Here is a 17,527-nt window from a genome sequence, read left to right on the forward strand (position 1 = left end):
ACGAGGTCCTAAGCTATTGAAGGTAATGGGGCACTTTATATGTCCAGCTGTTCTTTGTCAACAACAAATTGTCACTTTTTTGTGTTGAATATATGCTATATGGTAATTTATAGACCTAATGGGTATCTTGAGCCATTTGCGCATAACAAAATATGTATTTTATCAAAGTAATTGTTGAACTGAAATGCAATTAATTAGTTGTCTTTTATCTTATACTTTGGGAAATGTACATCCAGTTTTTTTCCCTTTAACTTTTTTGGGGGCCCTTAAGAGAGTGGAGCCCTGAGCTATAGCTTGTTTAGCTTATACGCAAATCCGGCACTGGCCGCATTGCCATTCAAACGCTGGGGGCTTACCTGTCCCTCCCCAATGCCTTGTTCCAAGTCGGCAGCTCTAGCTTGAAACGCATCCCTGCTTTTCGTTGTAAACCGCTTTGAGCATGTTTTTTTAATTATTATTTTTTTGTGCGGCAAAGCGGCATACCCAGAAAATGAATGGACGCGAAATCGCGCTTGGGAATGTGCAAATCGGTTTAAAACCAATACACGGCTGCTGGGGACGGACGGACGAGGAGGCAGCCTCGGCTGCCCCTTTTTCAACCCCCCCCCCCCCCCCAGTGTCCCTATTTTCCAGGAACAGCCGGGGATTTACGAAAGGCGATTTGATCCCTGAAGGTCCCCCTTTTCTTTAGAAGAAATGTCCCGGGAGGGTATGCCTCTCCCTTTCCCAGAGGGCTGGGTGAGCGGGTGGGCGAGGCAGCAGCGCGCCTTCTCCGCCCGTGCGAGCGAGAGAGCTTCTCCTCCGGGAACTGGGGAGGCTTGGCTGGTGCCTCGCTTTTCCTTCAGGGTGGGGCTTGTTATTGCGGTCTCTTGGCCGACCCTGCCTCACAGCAGCCGCTACGGCACCTCGCGAGAAGGCAGCGGCGGCGGCGGCTGCAAGGGAGAGCAATGCACCTCGCCGTTTTGCCTTGACCCCGCGCTTAGGTTCCTTAGGAAGCAAGCTCGCGCCGCCGAGGGGAGGTGGGCGGGCTCGGCTGCCTTGGCACCAAGCAGCACCCCCCCCCCTTTTGTCCGGCGGGGCAGCGCCGACAGGCCCGGGCAGAAGCAGCAGCGTGGCGGCGGCGGCGGCCTCCTCCTCCCTGGGCGATCCCGCCCCCTCCGCCTTTTCTCTGTTGTTTCGTCCCGCCTTTTTCCTCGCTCCAGCCCCGCGGCCGACCAGCCTTGCGCGCCCTAGCCCAGGCCCAGGTGAGTCCTTGCTCCGCCTGGCCAGGCGCTCCTCCTCGGCGGCTGCGAGGAGGGGCGGGGAAATTGAGCCGAGCAGGCCCAGCCTTGCGGCCTCGGCAGGCTTTTGTTTCTCCCTCCCCCCCGCCTCGTGCGGGGCTGCTGCGGCTTCCCCTCCTCCCTGCAGCTGCGGAGGTAAAAGCGGTTCTTGGGAGTGGGGGGCTCGTGGGAAGGGTGGGCGGATATGTGTGTGTGTGTTCAGGGCGTCTGTCCCCAAAATGCATGCCCCCTGGGACGGGGCGGGGGGCCGCATCCATCCCTCGGGAGTGTTCCATCCTTCCTTCCTTCTCTTTCCAAACGCTGCCTCCATTTTCCCACCCCAGGTTGACCATTTGTGCCCTGGAGTTTCTCTTTTCGTGGGGGCAGGCGAGGGTCCGCATGCAGCAGCGGCGGCGGCGGCGGGGCTTCTTGCTTCCTTCTTCAGCCCAGCCCAGCCTCCCCCCTCCTCAATTCCCCATCTCTCATGCACGCCGCTATGAATCAAAGCCCGTGTTTGAGATCAGAGCAACAGGTTTCTTCTTGCAACTTGCATCTATATCCATGTATATTATCCGTCCTATGAAGCGCGGCGGGACAGAGTCCGCCTCCCGCCTCTCCGCTGCTTTTCCATTGCTCCCAGGTCTCTCCTTCTTCTGTATTTCCTTTCCCTTCCCTTTGTGTTGTCACTTTCCAAACCCTGCCTTGAGTGCAAGCGGGCGGGTGCCGAACGGCACCAGCCGATCTCTCTATCTGGGCATGTTCTGCTTCTTAAAAAAACCCAAACATTTCCTTCTTCCCTATCCAGACTTTAAGCTGGGTTGTGAAAAGAAAAGAAAACAAAACAAAACCAGAGGGAATAGTTGGTTTTGAGAGAAAGAGAAGCTTACATCGTCGGTAGCCTGGAGGTGGCTTTTTAGGAGCCCTCCACTGTGATTTGCAACTGATAGTAAAAACATAACCCATAGCACTATTCTCTGGCCATCTTGTGACTTATGGTGTAGTAGTCAGGGCTTTGTCATCCTTTTGGTTTTGCAGAAGAAATGCATGACTGGCGCCGTTGATTCAGCACAGCATTCGGTGTTGCGGTTACTACTATATCCGTTGGTTTGGGAAAGGTCCATTATTTTTTACAGTTTTGTCTTCCCACTTACCCTACCTAGTGAAAAGGTGGCTGATTCAAAGCTCTTTGAATGCATTCCCGTGTATTGTGTGGCAAATTGAAAGACGAGAAAGGTGTATGTGTGTGCATATGTGTATTTCTTTAAAGATCTGGGATAACACCAGATCTTATGACTGTAATGATTAAAGCCAGGTCTGTGGTCCTTGTCAAGCAGCAAATTTGCCTGTCTCCTTACTCTAAGAACATGTAACGGAGCTTTGCAGTCAAATGAACATGTAAAAATGGTGGCTCTGCAGATACCTCCTCATATCAGCATTTCTGTTGTAATTTAGTGAGCATTGATTTTCTTCTCCCTTTGCTTGCTCCATAATTGTTGAGGTGAAACCAGTTACAACTACCTTGTTCTTTCATTGCCATGGTGAAGTTTTAGTTTTGCACTAAATAATTGAGTTTTCTAGTTTGCAGAGGGCATACATTGTAAGATGCATTGTAATGGATACATTATAAGAGGAAGGGTGACTGCAGGTTAAAACTGAGAAGCCATTTTCAAAGGCCTAATCCTGATGTTGCATTGGAGTTCATACCATGTTTTTGCGCTATTCACTCCCCACATATACATAGGTCAGGTTTGAAAGCATATAACATTATGCAGACCATTATAAAAGTCCACATTGTGATTCCATGCCTTCAATATAACTACAGTGGTACCTTGGGTTAAGAACTTAATTCATTCTGGAGGTCTGTTCTTAACCTGAAACTGTTCTTAACTTGAAGCACCACTTTAGCTAATGGGGCCTGCTGTGCCGCTGCTGCACGATTTCTGTTCTCATCCTGAAGCAAAGTTCTTAACCCAAGGTACTATTTCTGGGTTAGCGGAGTCTGTAACCTGATGCGTCTGTAACCCAAGGTACCACTGTATGCCTGTAGGCCTTGGGATCTGGTCTGCACCACAATATTGGATCACATTCTTGGATAAATTCTGTGCTGACCATGACCCTTTTAGGTGTTGAGAAAGGTAGGAAACGCTTCATGGAGAATTATGCTTTATTCAAACATTTAAATCAACAGAATTCTGAGCCTTTTCTCTTCCTGAAACTTTAGGTATAGATAATTCCTCATTGATTTTTTAGTCTGATATTTGCAGTGGTGCTCACTTTAGTTGCTTATTTGTAAAAAGCTGGAGGCATCAGGATGACTCTTCAATGCTAGGTGATCAAAAACGAATAATCTTGTACATCTCAGTTTGCTGCTTCCAGAGATATCTTTTTTCAAGCCACCAACAGAGGAATTGGTCAGGAAAAGAAGTTATGAGCAGGCAGGGAATAGCAAATGACATAGGGAAGAAAACAGTTGTAAGTGTCAGATATGACAGAGTTGGAGTTCTGATACAGGAGCAAAGAAGTGCCTCTGAGCAAGTTGTAGTAGTTTGTACCACTTCAACCTTTCTAGGCTGCTTTTTGAGTGGGTGGGTATGACTTTTTGAGTGGGTGGGTGTTTCTTTGGTGAAGGCCAGTCTATTAGACTATTGCATACTTCTTCAAGCTTGATAAGGTTAGGGGTGCAATGAAGAATCCTAAGAACATCAGGAGAAGCAAAATTAACAGTTGCTTTATCCATTCCTATGGATCTGGGAAGCAGCATTTCTATAAGTACAAATTAGGCTTGAATCCAGGGACTAGAGCCTTCTGGGAAGAGAAACTAGAAGTATAGGTCAAACTGCTGAATTTACTGAACAGAAAATTATTATCCCTTGCCATTGTATTTTTCTGTAGCGTTTAACTTTTGTTGCATTTGGTAAGCTTTGGAGGTTTATACTTTGATACAAATCAGCCTTGCATTTAAGCACTTGCCTGGTAACTACTACAGACAACAAGGAATTCCATGCAGGCAGGTCCATGGAATCGTATGCAGGAGAGGGAGTTAGCTGGTGGAGGAGGAACAGCCCTGTCTCCATCCTCTATGCCCAACATAGATACTGTGGGCTGCAAGAGGAAGAAAGCCCCTTCCTCCACACCCTGCACAAAAATGCAGTGGACTATTTATAGCCTAGTATAGAAGGCCTATTGGAGAATTGTACCTTCTCTTAAAAAAAAAATCAGACTCGGTTGGGGAAAAATCATTATTGAATGTTATTCATTTAGCAGACAGACTTTTAAAATGTGTTGTGCTTCATATTCTATGCTGGAGAGCGTCCTAGCTTGAAACATGTATGGAATTCCTTTCTATGAAAGGAATTTTGATTCTCATTTACTGAATTATTGTTATTGCTCCTATTTTACAGCTGTCCTCAAAGCTACCATCCTTTGTTGATAACTCCCCAACTATCCTCTTTCCTTCCTCCATAGTCTTAATGGCCTGATAATAATTTAGTGTGCTGGCCCAATTTTACTTAGGTTTGTGGGCCAGGTAAACATTGAAACCCGCATGATTGGAACCTTACAGGCTGATGAGTATTTTCTGTGTCCTCTGTTGAGACTGCTATAGACACAGAGTTGTCCTTCTCTAAGATGTTAGTATTTAAACCAGGGGTCAGCAAACTTTTTCAGCAGGGGGCCGGTCTACTGTCCCTCAGACCTTATGGGGGGCCGGACTATATTTTAAAGAGGGGGGGGGGAATGAACGAATTCCTATGCCCCACAAATAACTCAGAGATGCATTTTAAATAAAAGGACACATTCTACTCATGTAAAAACACGCTGATTCCCGGACTGTCCGCAGGCCGGATTTAGAAGGAGATTGGGCCGTATCCGGCCCCCAGGTCTTAGTTTGCCTACCCATGATTTAAACCCATGATTGTATTCTGTTGTAAAAGTGGACTCCTTGCAACACTAACACATAAGGAGGTGCAAATGTGGCTGTAAGCTAGCAACCAGTTATTGCTGTAGTAAGAATTGGGGTGGTATCTTCAAGATTGGGACTAGAAAGCCACATGTAAATTCAAGTTCTGTATCTAGCCCTTAGCCACTAGTGAGTATAACTACTCTTAAAACCGTTTTTATTGTGTAGGGAAATGTCATGAAGGAATTGTGATGCCTGTGCACCTACTTGGTTTGCTGATACAATAGCAATCTGAAACCACTGATTTAAGAACGGCATTGAAAGGGGTCTTTATTTAAGGCTCTACTGCTTAAATTTAAGACGTGTTTGAATGGAGTGCCATCTGTTGATTTGCGTCCTAGCGTGAACTTGGCTTGGAGGAAGAGTTCTGAAGTATTCACTTTCACTTCTGCTGAACTGCTTACCTTTTCCAAACCACGGACTGTAGTTTGACACTCACTATGGTTAGTTTCAGCAAGCCAGACTAATCGCCTGTGATTTGAAGCTGGTTTGCTTTGGCACTAAACATAAATGGTGTTAAACCATGATTCCTAGTTTAGATGTGTGCTTCCCCTTCTTCCTGCATGAGCAAGCCCAGGTTCATTCAGGTGGCATTAAATCATGGGTTAGCATGTTCACATGTGGCCATTGAGTGAATACTTTGGGAAATGCCTTTTTGACAGTTTTCTATCTGCTGTGCAGCTTTCTCCACCAGTTCCTATCACTTGAGAATTTGGAAGCAATGCCTGGCTCTGAAGTGTAAGAAAAGTTTCCAAACAAATCTGTACATTAAACTATGAGAAGAAAGCATGGTTGTAAAATTCCAATTTAAATCCACAGGGCTTGAAAAACTGAATCAAATCTGAAAACGATTTTGTCAAGGAACATCAATGTTTCCGGATACCACAACAGACACAGTAAGTAAAACCATTCACATTTTGAAGCCTTCTTTCGTTGTGTGGGATTGGCATGAGACTATAGATATGTTCAAAATATCTAACTCAAATCATGCTACAGCAAGAGATGTATTTGTGTAATGTGATATCTTCTCAAATGATGACACAGACTCCCTCTCAGCTTAAAGCATTTGTTTATGCCAGCCAATGAAATTTACTAGTCTTGCAAGTTCTTTAGTGAGAATTTTGTTGTGAACAGGTATATTAATAACTGACACCACAATTGTATGTTTAAGAAAGTCCCATTTTGTTCAGTATGGCTTACACTCAGTACTTAATGAAAATATGAGGCATTATGTAATGGATTTGGAGTGTAAAGGCACAAAGCTCATATTGGGCTTTTTTAATTCCCCAGGGGACATTTATTTTTCTTCCATCCTTCAGTACAGATGTGTTTCTTTTATTTTTAAAAGGACCCTCTGTGAAGTAGCTTAGGCTTGCAGGTAATACTAAAATGGTGGATGAAGAAAAGCCTAGGTATAATGAATTGTGTTGCATACTCTATATTATGATTTAGGCCAGTGTTCCTTTTAAGATGAGGAGTTCCTTAGTGAGAAACTCAGTACAGTGGAACCTTGGTTCTCAAACGCCTTGGTACTCTAACATTTCGGCCCCCGAATGCCAAAAACTTGGAAGTAAGTGTTCCGGTTTCTGAACATTTTTTGGAAGCCGATGCGATTTTCGACGATTGCTTCTGGGGCGCCTGTGCCAATTGGAAGCTGCACCTTGGTTTTTTAATGTTTCAGAAGTCAAACGGACTTCCGGAACAGATTATGTTCGAGAACCAAGGTACCGCTGTAATTGTAAACAGGCCATACTGGGAATATGGTAGAATTACACTCGTGGTTCACGTGGTGAGGCACAACAGATAGATCCAGGGTCTTGCTTGGTGCGTGGCTTCCTAGAACATCCTCTAAAACCTTCTATAGTATGCATGGTTTCTATGGCAGATATTCATTGGAAGATAAGTCAGTGTGAAATGTTTCCTGGTAATAGAAAATATGAAGACCACCTATTTACATAAAATAGCAATAAGAGTTGGAAAACCAGGCTGAGTGATCTGAGGCATTTACAGAGGATAGTATTGAGTGTGCATGTTTTTAACAGTTGTAATGCCTCAGGGATTGTAGAAGATGTCTGGTTTGGACGGACATGGGCAGATGTAGTCATGGATGCAGGAGAGCCAGTTGGCTTTGTTTACCAATGATGCGGTCCCAAGATTTCAAGCAAATAAGTGTTTGGAACATTGTGAAATGCTGCATTGACAGATCACTGCAAAACACGAGTGTTGGCTCACAGATATCTAATTCTAGTGCAGAAAAGTGTATGACAGTACAGTGGTACCTCAGGTTAAGTACTTAATTCGTTCTGGAGGTCCGTACTTAACCTGAAACTGTTCTTAACCTGAAGCACCACTAACCTGAAGCTAATGGGACCTCCTGCTGCTGCCGCGCGATCTCTGTTCTCATCCTGAAGCAAAGGTCTTAACCCGAGGTAATATTTCTGGGTTAGCGGAGTCTGTAACCTGAAGTGTATGTAACTTGAAGTGTATGTAACCCGAGGTACCACTGTAGAAAGAAGAGAACTAGCATTTAATTTGGATTGTGAAGTTGTCTTCTGTAAAGAGATAAATAGGGGGTATTGTATTCTGTTTTTAGGTGAGAAGATGAGTAACTACGATTCGGAAAAACTGAAGTTTGCGATACAGTGGCACCTCAGGTTACATACGCTTCAGGTTACAGACGCCGCTAACCCAGAAATAGTGCTTCAGGTTAGGAACTTTGCTTCAGGATGAGAACTGAAATCGTGCTCCGGCAGCAGGAGGCCCCATTAGCTAAAGTGGTGCTTCAGGTTAAGAACAGTTTCAGGTTAAGTACAGACCTCTGGAACGAATTAAGTACTTAACCTGAGGTACCACTGTACTTGCTCATAAATCCAGAGAGAGAGAAATTACAGTAATTAAGCTAAAAAGAGATGAAGGTATGATAGAGTGGATCAAACATCACTTGGAACAAACAGTTTGGAACAAGTGACACCCAGATTTAAAGGGTTGTATCCCAATGCTGTGCCAGTGGACTTCTGCTGATGCAACAGGACTCCTTGTTTTGGAGGGTCCCTCAACTCTCTGGATCTGGGGGCTGCAGAGGAGAGGGGAGTTCCGTTGTGGAAGCAGGAGACTGCAGCAGAAGAGGAACAGCAGCACTGGATACAGTCCAAAGAGCTTTGGGATATTACCAGGGTTAAATATGAAGCAGCCCCATACTTCTTTGGTTCACCTGGCCCACTGTTTGTTTTGACTGGCAGTGGCTCTCCCAACATCTGCAGTTGTACGAGGAACCACTGTATAAGAGAAAAACCAGCAACATACAAAACAAACAAACAAACAAGCCATAGAACAAAAGCAGCATCAAAAGTTAATGCCCAGAATGTCAGCAGATCTCTTGAAAGGCTTGGGAATATAGAAAGGCACCTGGTACCAAAAAGATGTGTTTGCCAAACGAACTTATGTACATCGTCAATTGATGCTGCAGCCATGAGGTGAATACAATGGTGCTGGTTCACATGAGGTCATTGCATTGTGTTTGTTATACAGTGCATGCTCTTGATTCATCTTTGCTACGTAGGTTCAGTGTGATACTTTCCCTTCTTGTGGGAGTTTGTGTGCAAGGCATGTTGAGCAGTATAGAGAATAAAAGGGTCTGTTCTCATGAAAAATTAGTCCATTTGCGGTTGGTTCTTAATTATGTGCCTAGGGATATGGAAAAGATTTAGAAAGTAAGTGAAAGTTATGGATATATTCAGAATGGTGTTCTGATCCCAGTTACAGTATGGACTTCATTAGGCAAGTCTTTTATCCTAAAAATAAAAATGTCCAGGGTTCAAATTAATATGCTGGAAAAGTCAGCCTTCATTATTTCATAGGATTATATAAGTTTGGCTCCTAACTTTTGGTTCTGTGAATGGAAAGAACTGCTTACAGAAGGAGGGTTATGCTCATGAAAGAAGAGTTCCCTTGATAGATTCCTTCCAGGAGTGCAAATCTTCTGTGAAGAGAGCGAAAAGTTAGGATCAAAGACATCATATTGGATCGAGACTTAGTTGTGCTTAGAGTAGACCCACTTAATTTAGCAGGGCTGAAGTTACTCATTTGCACCACTGGTTTCAGCAGACCTGGATCCAATTATTGGCGTAGACAGCAATAGAAATGTAAAGTTTTACTTTGATCTGGAAGTGGTTTGAAATTTAATAAGCAGATAGTGGAAAATAAACATTTTAAGATGTCACTGCATCTGTTGAATGTTTTGAAGTGGACAAACTTCAGATTTCACTAGGTTGATCCGTGCATCTATAATTATTGGCATTTTGTTCTCTTCCTGTTCACAAAGAACCAATGCACATATCATAAATTTCATGCATGAACAGGAAGCTACCAATGAGAAAGGAGCTTTTAAAAGTACAGAAGGTCTCTCAGGGCACTAGCTGAATTGCTCTTGAATTATGCATACAATGAAATGCAGTAATAGGTATCAAAACCCAGTGCTGTTTATACTTGCACTCGGCCTTCGTGCCAATCAGGAGAGTCAGATTTTCTTGTTCTGTTTCTGATTTTATCCTCTTCCCCTAAGGATCAACATTTTACATATCCCTGTTGAGACTAATGTTGGCCTGTGTCAGAAACAGACTGCTGGACTTAGATGAAACTTCCATCTGATCCAGCGGGGGCAGTTCTTACGTTCGGGATTCAGCGTATAATCATTGGCTGCAAAAACAACATTTCATATTGTTTCTTCAAACAGTTGCCTGAACCAGAGTTGTACATGATAGGGACATTCAGCTTCTAAGGGGGTATGAGTGTTAAAGCAAAGTTGGAGAACTTTTTTCAGCTCAAGGGGCTTGTGAGCAACCATCCAGGAAACCAGAGGCAAAAGCGACTCAACATTTATACAGTAGGTTACATTCCAGCCACACAAAACAAGAGATTTCTATGCACATGGTCCCCACCCCTTTCCACATTTCTCCATTCAGGCAAGCAAGAGTCATCATCACTGCTCAATGACTCATTCTAGCCAGGCAAAAGCACTCAAGGGTGTTGGGTAGTGCTGGTTAGGAGCATGTCCTGGGGGAGTCTTAAGGGCCAAATAAAGGTCTAGAGGTCTGCATTTGGCTCCTGGCCTGGGGTTCCCCAACCCAGTGTTAAGGGGTAAGGTAAGCATTAATTTTAGTGTGAGTATCTGATCTGCATGTGGAAGAGAATATGCATATGGCTTGGATCTCAGAACAGATTGTTTGGGACAGGACAGGTTTATATGCTTCATTGTACCTGGACAGTTATTAGTTTTATAGAAGTATTTCTGAAGACTGTGTTTGAAGCCAGTGCACCCATTTTCATCTGTAGCAAATATTCATTTACTGTGTTTATATGACTGTGTATCAACATATGTTTTCTGGATGGCTTAAAAAGGTAAAGGGTCCCCTGACCATTAGGTCCAGTCATGACCGACTCTGGGGTTGCGGTGCTCATCTCGCTCTATAGGCCGAGGGAGCCGGTGTACAGCTTCCAAGTCATGTGGCCAGCATGACTAAGCCACTTCTGGCGAACCAGAGCAGCGCACGGAAACGCCATTTACCTTCCCGCTGGAGCGGTACCTATTTATCTACTTGCACTTTGACGTGCTTTTGAACTGCTAGGTTGGCAGGAGCTGGGACCAAGCTACGGGAGCTCACCCCGTTGCGGGGATTCGAACCGCCGACCTTCTGATCGGCAAGTCCTAGGTTCTGTGGTTTAACCCACAGTGCCACCCGCATCCCTTTTTGGATGGCTTACACACAATAAAAAAAAATACAGTATTAAGATGCAATGCAACAATAAAACAATACAAATAGAAAAATAGAGCTGGGGAAAATCTCATCCTTTCTGGCAGAGTATTCCATGTTTTTACTGTTGTGTTTTGTTTTACAAATATATATCTTTCCCATTGTAACATGATTTCTTGCTGTCAGAAACCAAACTTGTTTATATTTTTGTCTTTCTCAATCAGTGGATGTGCTTAGGCTTTTGTGCTATCTTTGCCATTCCCCCTATTCAATCTTGCTCTCTGCTATTTCACCAGGACTTTGTGGCCTCCCTTAATCATTTGGGTAGAAAGACGAAGGTTTAAGGTAGATCACTAAGTAGGGTGATCTGCGTTATTTTATCCTGGCCTTTCATTTTCCCTTTCTTTAAGTACTTTTAAAAGACATAAAGTCTTTCAAGGACATAATGGAATTAACACACAATGGCTTCTTCAACGGTTAGGGTAGCAAAACAAGAACAGTCTTTGTGAAATATAGAGGATATCAGTGAATAAATATGCTTATGTAATGGGCATGTTGGCCGCTGATAGAAGAGCAAAAGCCACACAGGTATAAGGCAAGTATTATGTGTACTCATCAGCGCTTAAAATGCCCTTAGCAAGTTCATTCTTATTGCTCAAACATGCTTAAACCAAAAGGGATAAGGCAAGAGAGGACACTGTGGAAGGTAGGAGATGAAGACTGATAAAACAGCTGGGGGTTGGAATAAAATTCTTGCTCTCTAGCCTCTTTCCTGAAACGCTGAAGCTCCAAATTTACACAAATGATGCGTAAAAATGAATATGATAATTATTTTGGCGTGTGCTTACTTGAATTTGGGGCAATATGAAAGGTACTGGAGAAGCTAGGTAATCAACATAGAAAGGAGCACAGAACTGTCGTTTAGCAGTATAAAAAATGGAGAGAGAAAATGACTTCTTGCAAAAAAAAAAATACTTGGAAATTTTAATTGGAGAGATTGGTTGGGTATTTAAGGAAGGCACGCTATAAATGTTAACATTTGTTTGTTTGTTTATTATAAAACATTCTGAACTTATGCTTGCTAGGAAGCAAGCATAACTCTGTCACAATCTGATTCTTGAGCAGCTTTAGTGGAGCACAGTAAATGATTTCCCTTGACTTAGACCCTCTGACACCAACTTCTTGTGTTTCAGAACTCTGAAAGTTAACTGAAGGCAAGATGGATGCTACAGTGATATTACCTATTCTGAAGAAAAAGTTAGCCTTCCTTTCAGGTACAGTGTCATTGTTTTTTATTCAGACTATTCTGTTTCATTGAGATGTGTTGTTACTTGATTCCTTCCCCATCCTTCCTGATAATGTGCCACAAATATATTGTACACCTCATCTATACTGAAGCTCAGGCTGTTAGTTATTGTGGATACTTGGAAAGTAAGTTTCTTTCTCCATCTTGGATGATTAATTGTCTACAAGTTTTGCTTGGTTATTTTTCACTTAATCTATAATACTGATAAGTAATGTGAGATCAAGGATCTGCTTACACCTGGCTGGTAATTAATTCTAAAAACACAGGAGGTTCCTGACATCTTTTTCTCCAGACACTGACCAGAATGAGATTCTCCCTCAGGCTAAACTACTTGGATGTCTTCTCTTATGATGTGTTTGACTTTTTAACTGCTTAACCTTTGAAATTATGCACTGAGAAGAGAGCTGACTTGGTAATTTGAAAAGCTGTGAATTTCTGGTTAGTACTTGATAAATTTTGTACTACTGAAATTAATGTTGGACCCTGGAGTGCTGGCTAGCTGCCTAACTATCTCGCTGGCTTTGTTGTAGAGAAGAATTGTTCCCATAAAGCAGGTTTTTATTTGATAATTGAGACCTCGTTCATTGCTAATCATTCCTTTTGAGCACCCACAGAAAGCTTTCCTTTCTCCCTTAGAACAATATATATATTATTAAACATTTTATGAAATGTGATCTAGGTTTAGCATTTGCTACATTGTAGTCCTAGGGAAAAAATCCTCAAGGTTTGCATTATATCTGATTACTAGTTCATTGCTAAATCAGCACATCATGAAACTCTGTCTAAGGGAATAACTCAACTACCATTTATACTTTTGTAGTCTTTAAGGCTATGGAAATGTGTAACTGGTCCCTAAGTGCTCATTAATAGTTGTAAAACTTACTGCATATTCAGAATTACTGCATATACTAAGAACTTTCTCTTGCCTTCAAATGTCTTAGCAGATAGTTATGTAGTTGATTATTCACCGTATAGGCTTAAGGATATGTTGCTGAAGTAAGAAGTTGACTGCATTAAATTCACATATATATATTTGTGTGTGTGTGTACATGCTTAATGGGGCCCAAGCCTTGCCAGCCTCTATGAGCCAGCAGCACATTTTGAAATGTGTGGGTGCCAGTCACAACATGGCTGCTGTAATGGGTGTAATATAACAGCTTGGCTGCTGTAAGGGGAATGGTGTGTGTGTGTGAATGAATGAATGAATGAATGAATATAAGGTGGCAACAACCACACTCACTTCCTTGCACTCTCACAGCACACACCACAGACACACATGCATCTCTCTCACAGACCACAAATACGCAGACCACACAGTCATACTCTTAGCTCAGTTGGTAGAGCATGTGACCCTTAATCACGTGGTGGTGAGTTCGAGCCTTGGGCAAAAGATTCCTGCATTGCATGGAGCCTTCATGGCCTCTTCCAACTATTCTGTGATTCCTCCTTGTTTCTGCCCAAGTGCATGTCTCTCACTCACAGAACATCTGCCCCACAATTCGGAAAAGTCCCTTCACAGGCAAAAGAAGTGCCTGCCATTTCTAAACAAAAATTGACAATGCTTACCAACCTAGTGCCAGATGGCGCCATGATGCCCAAGTCTCCAAGGAAGGCCTTCCTGGGCACCCATGGATGAATAGTTGGCAATCCCTGCCTTAAGAATTGTCAAGGTGTCAGGTGTGGGCAGTGGCATTGGTCATTCCTGCTGCCCAGCCTCTTCCCAGAGAATATTCTCTGCCCGTTTCACTGAAAAAGAAGTGGCTTGAGAAGAAGTGATGGCTCACCTAGTCTACTCCTAATTACTTTAAACCGTTAAGGGACTAAACACTTGGTTTGCACCAGCCCCATCTTTAAAAATAAAACATTCCAGCCTCATAAGTAAATGCTTAAAATTTGAACTGCACCTCAAAGCAGGAAAATTCCATTGTCAGCAACAGGGGTTATGTCCAAGAAATATGTACAGAATTGGACAAGTGGAGTTTTTTTGGGGGAAAGGGCAGAGGAGGGCATTGCCAAAATACTGCTTTGATTTCTGATAATCAAAGTGAAATTTCTTTTAGACTCAATTTTGGAATCGACATAGCAAACAAACAGAAGCTGACATGTTATAATTGAGTAATAACTCATTAATAAACGTTACAGAAAATGAGGAGCAACAATAGAGTAAAGGAAAGAATTTACCAGCAGGGCATCTCTTTCCTGGCAGAGAATTTTTACAGTAACTTTTCCTGGCAGCCATTAAATGGACGTTGGGTAATCATTTTAATTGCAACTGTGAAATATTTCACCTGTTGCAAACACTTAACTTGGCAAAAGCTTTTTACTGATGTCTTTAAAGGCTATTTTCAAATCATATATTATTAATATTTTGCTGGGTTGCATTCATTGGTGGGTGTGCACTTGCAGAATGTGCTTCTGATCATACAAGGTTGGGTACCAAATCTCCACTGATCCCCCTTACTGACTGCAGTCCTCTGTGACATGTCCCATTAAGTTCCAGATGAGCTATCAGGAGCTGGTAGGTGGGTAGGGGATCAGAGGGCAAAAGCCATCAGTGGATACAACCCATTAGTTATTATTTCGATCTAGGGATGCTTCCAGATGGGTATTCATTTTGGGATGGGTGTTCCTTGTGAATGCACTTTACAGTGGTACCTCTAGTTACAAACTTAATTCATTCCAGAGGTCCATTCTTAACCTGAAACTGTTCTTAAGTAGATGTGTGATTTTGCTAATGGGGCCTCTTGCCACCGCTGCACCACCAGCACACGATTTCCGTTCTCATCCTGGGGCAAAGTTCTCAAGTCGAGGTAACTCTTCCAGGTTAGCGGAATTTGTATCCTGAAGCTTTTGTAACTCGAGGTACCACTGTACGTTGGTACCTCGGGTTACAGACGCTTCAGGTTACAGATGCTTCAGGTTACAGACTCCGCTAACTCAGAAATAGTACCCCGGGTTAAGAACTTTGCTTCAGGATGAGAACAGAAATCATGCGGCGGCAGCAGGAGGCCCCATTAGCTAAAATGGTACCTCAGGTTAAGAACCGTTTCAGGTTAAGAATGGACCTCCAGAACGAATTAAGTTCTTAACCCAAGGTACCACTGTATTTTGACTGCATCCACACAATGTTGTTTGCCTTAAAAGTGCCAACGTTCATTCCCATGCCCCCAATCTAATCCAGATTTCCCATTTCTAAGAACAAACATGCTCTTGTTGGGGTGTTTCTCCTCCCCCAGCTCTACCAGTTAAACAGCCCACCCACTGCGAATGGAGTGACAGGAGCATCACTCGTATCGGTGCTGCAGCAGAACATCCAAAATGAGATGTTCCAAGGGCAGGCAGTAGGAGGGACTGAGGCAATTTAGGACTCATTGAATCTCAATTCTCAAGCCAGTTTCACTGCTATCATGTGATGGATTCGGGCTCAATCATTGACCGTCTACAAGCTGACAGAGTGGTTTTCCTTTCTTCTTAGAACCATGTTTGATTTTGCTATAAGCATGCTTAAAAAAAAACCACACACACAACTTTTTCCAAGCTGGATGGATGTCCTTCTAAAATAGTGGGTTTTTCCTATTGTTAAACTCTTGCATGAACCTTTTTTTACTTCATGTACCTCCCAGAAGCAAAACCACGTGAAGGCCGGGGGGGGGTGTCCCATTGTCCAAAAAGTGCATATTAAATAGGAAAACATGATTGCAAATGGTACAACAAGGAAGGAAAGTAACTTCTCCTTAAGAGGGCTCAGCTGCTTCAAGTTAAAGTATGAATGTGATCTTTGTATTCTCCTGAACAATGCTGAGTCATTTCCTCTTCCTTCACCTGCTTCCTTTTGTGTCCATTTACTCTTGGCTGAGTTCCTATTCTGTGGGAGAAGTAATGTAATGGCAAATTGTTTGCAGTTTCTGATGCAAAGGCTTGGAAGCTTAAGTCTGGAGAAATCTCAATCACTAGCCTACTTTGTTGATTATTGATCCAGGAAGAGGGGATTGATAGTGTGAGGGAGACTTCCGCATCTCTATTCTAGGTGTAGCAAAAGATAATACAGTTGTACCTTGGAAGTTGAGCAGAATCCGTTCTGGAAGTCCGTTCGACTTCCAAAATGTTCAGAAACCAAAGCGCGGCTTCTGATTGGCTGCAGGAAACTCAGAAGCCCTATTGGACGTTCAGTTTCTAAAAACAGTTTGCAAACCAGAACAGTCAGTTCCGGGTTTGCGACGTTCAGGAACTAAGCTGTTTGACTTCCAAGGTATGACTGTAGTGGTAAGTAAAGGTAAAGGGACCTCTGACCATTAGGTCCAGTTGTGACCGACTCTGGGGTTGCAGTGCTCATCTCGCTTTATTGGCCGAGGGAGCGCCGGTGTACAGCTTCCGGGTCATGTGGCCAGCATGACTAAGCTGCTTCTGGCGAACCAGAGCAGTGCACGGAAACGCCGTTTACCTTCCCGTCACACCTATTTGTCTACTTGCACTTTGACATGCTTTCGAACTGCTAGGTTGGCAGGAGCAGGGACCAAGCAACGGGAGCTCACCCCATCGTGGGGATTCGAACCGCCGACCTTCTGATCGGCAAGTCCTAGGCTCTGTGGTTTAACCCACAGCGCCACCCACGTCCCTGACTGTAGTGGTAGGGACATGAAAAATAAAATCAGGTTTGGTGTTTACCAGTATTACTATTCATATGTGGAAGTGGAGCCCATCTACATGTTTTGAAAAACCAGAGTCTTGTGCTAGGAGCAGTGGAGATAGGCCCATTAGGGCAAGAGGGGCTCAGCCCTACCCAAGTGCCCAGTAATTTATTTATCCTTCCATAATCCATTTCAAGATCCCGGATATTTTCCCTTCAATCTTGTGTTTCGTAGCCAATCCGCGTTCTCACCACGCAGCTAATCTCAATCCAAAAAGATTGCTATGATTAGACGATTCCACCCATCTGTCTTCCTATCATGTCTTCCTGCTCTTTGTTCTGGCTGGGCAGTTTTACGATTACCACAGCACTGTGTTGAACTCATCCCAATGAATTTCTTTCTTCAAACGCCATAGAAATGTTTCCAGTTATGCCAAAATCAGCTGCTGCAAAGGATATAGAATGATTTTTGTTCAACGTACTAGCCATTACCGATTGCTTAATGAGCCATTGAGTTCACCTACCGATGAAGTCAGAAATGTGCGGAAATAAAGTGGTTGCAAAAATAGAATTCCTTTTCCTCTTATAGAATTTTATAAGTCTTGAAAATATATCCTGTGCCTTGCT

At 43.3% G+C, this 17,527-nt stretch overlaps 1 protein-coding gene across 3 annotated transcripts in view; it reads left to right on the forward strand.

Annotated features, from left to right (window-relative positions):
- The first annotated feature begins 809 nt into the window (after positions 1-809).
- Positions 810-17,527, forward strand: part of SESTD1 (SEC14 and spectrin domain containing 1) — a 57,705-nt gene continuing 40,987 nt past the window's right edge. Inside the window, exons 1-3 of one of the 3 annotated variants that reach the window (XM_081920850.1) lie at positions 810-1,244; positions 6,037-6,113; positions 12,161-12,241. In XM_081920850.1, the coding sequence (XP_081776976.1) occupies positions 12,187-12,241 (55 nt within the window). In that variant the 5' untranslated portion in view covers positions 810-1,244; positions 6,037-6,113; positions 12,161-12,186. Of the gene's footprint in view, positions 1,245-1,272; positions 1,416-6,036; positions 6,114-12,160; positions 12,242-17,527 lie in introns of those variants that run through there. The other 2 variants (XM_081920848.1, XM_081920849.1) reach the window with 2 other exon arrangements.

This window comes from Podarcis melisellensis, assembly GCF_964234715.1.
Source record: "Podarcis melisellensis genome assembly, chromosome: 1".
Lineage (NCBI taxonomy): Eukaryota > Metazoa > Chordata > Lepidosauria > Squamata > Lacertidae > Podarcis > Podarcis melisellensis.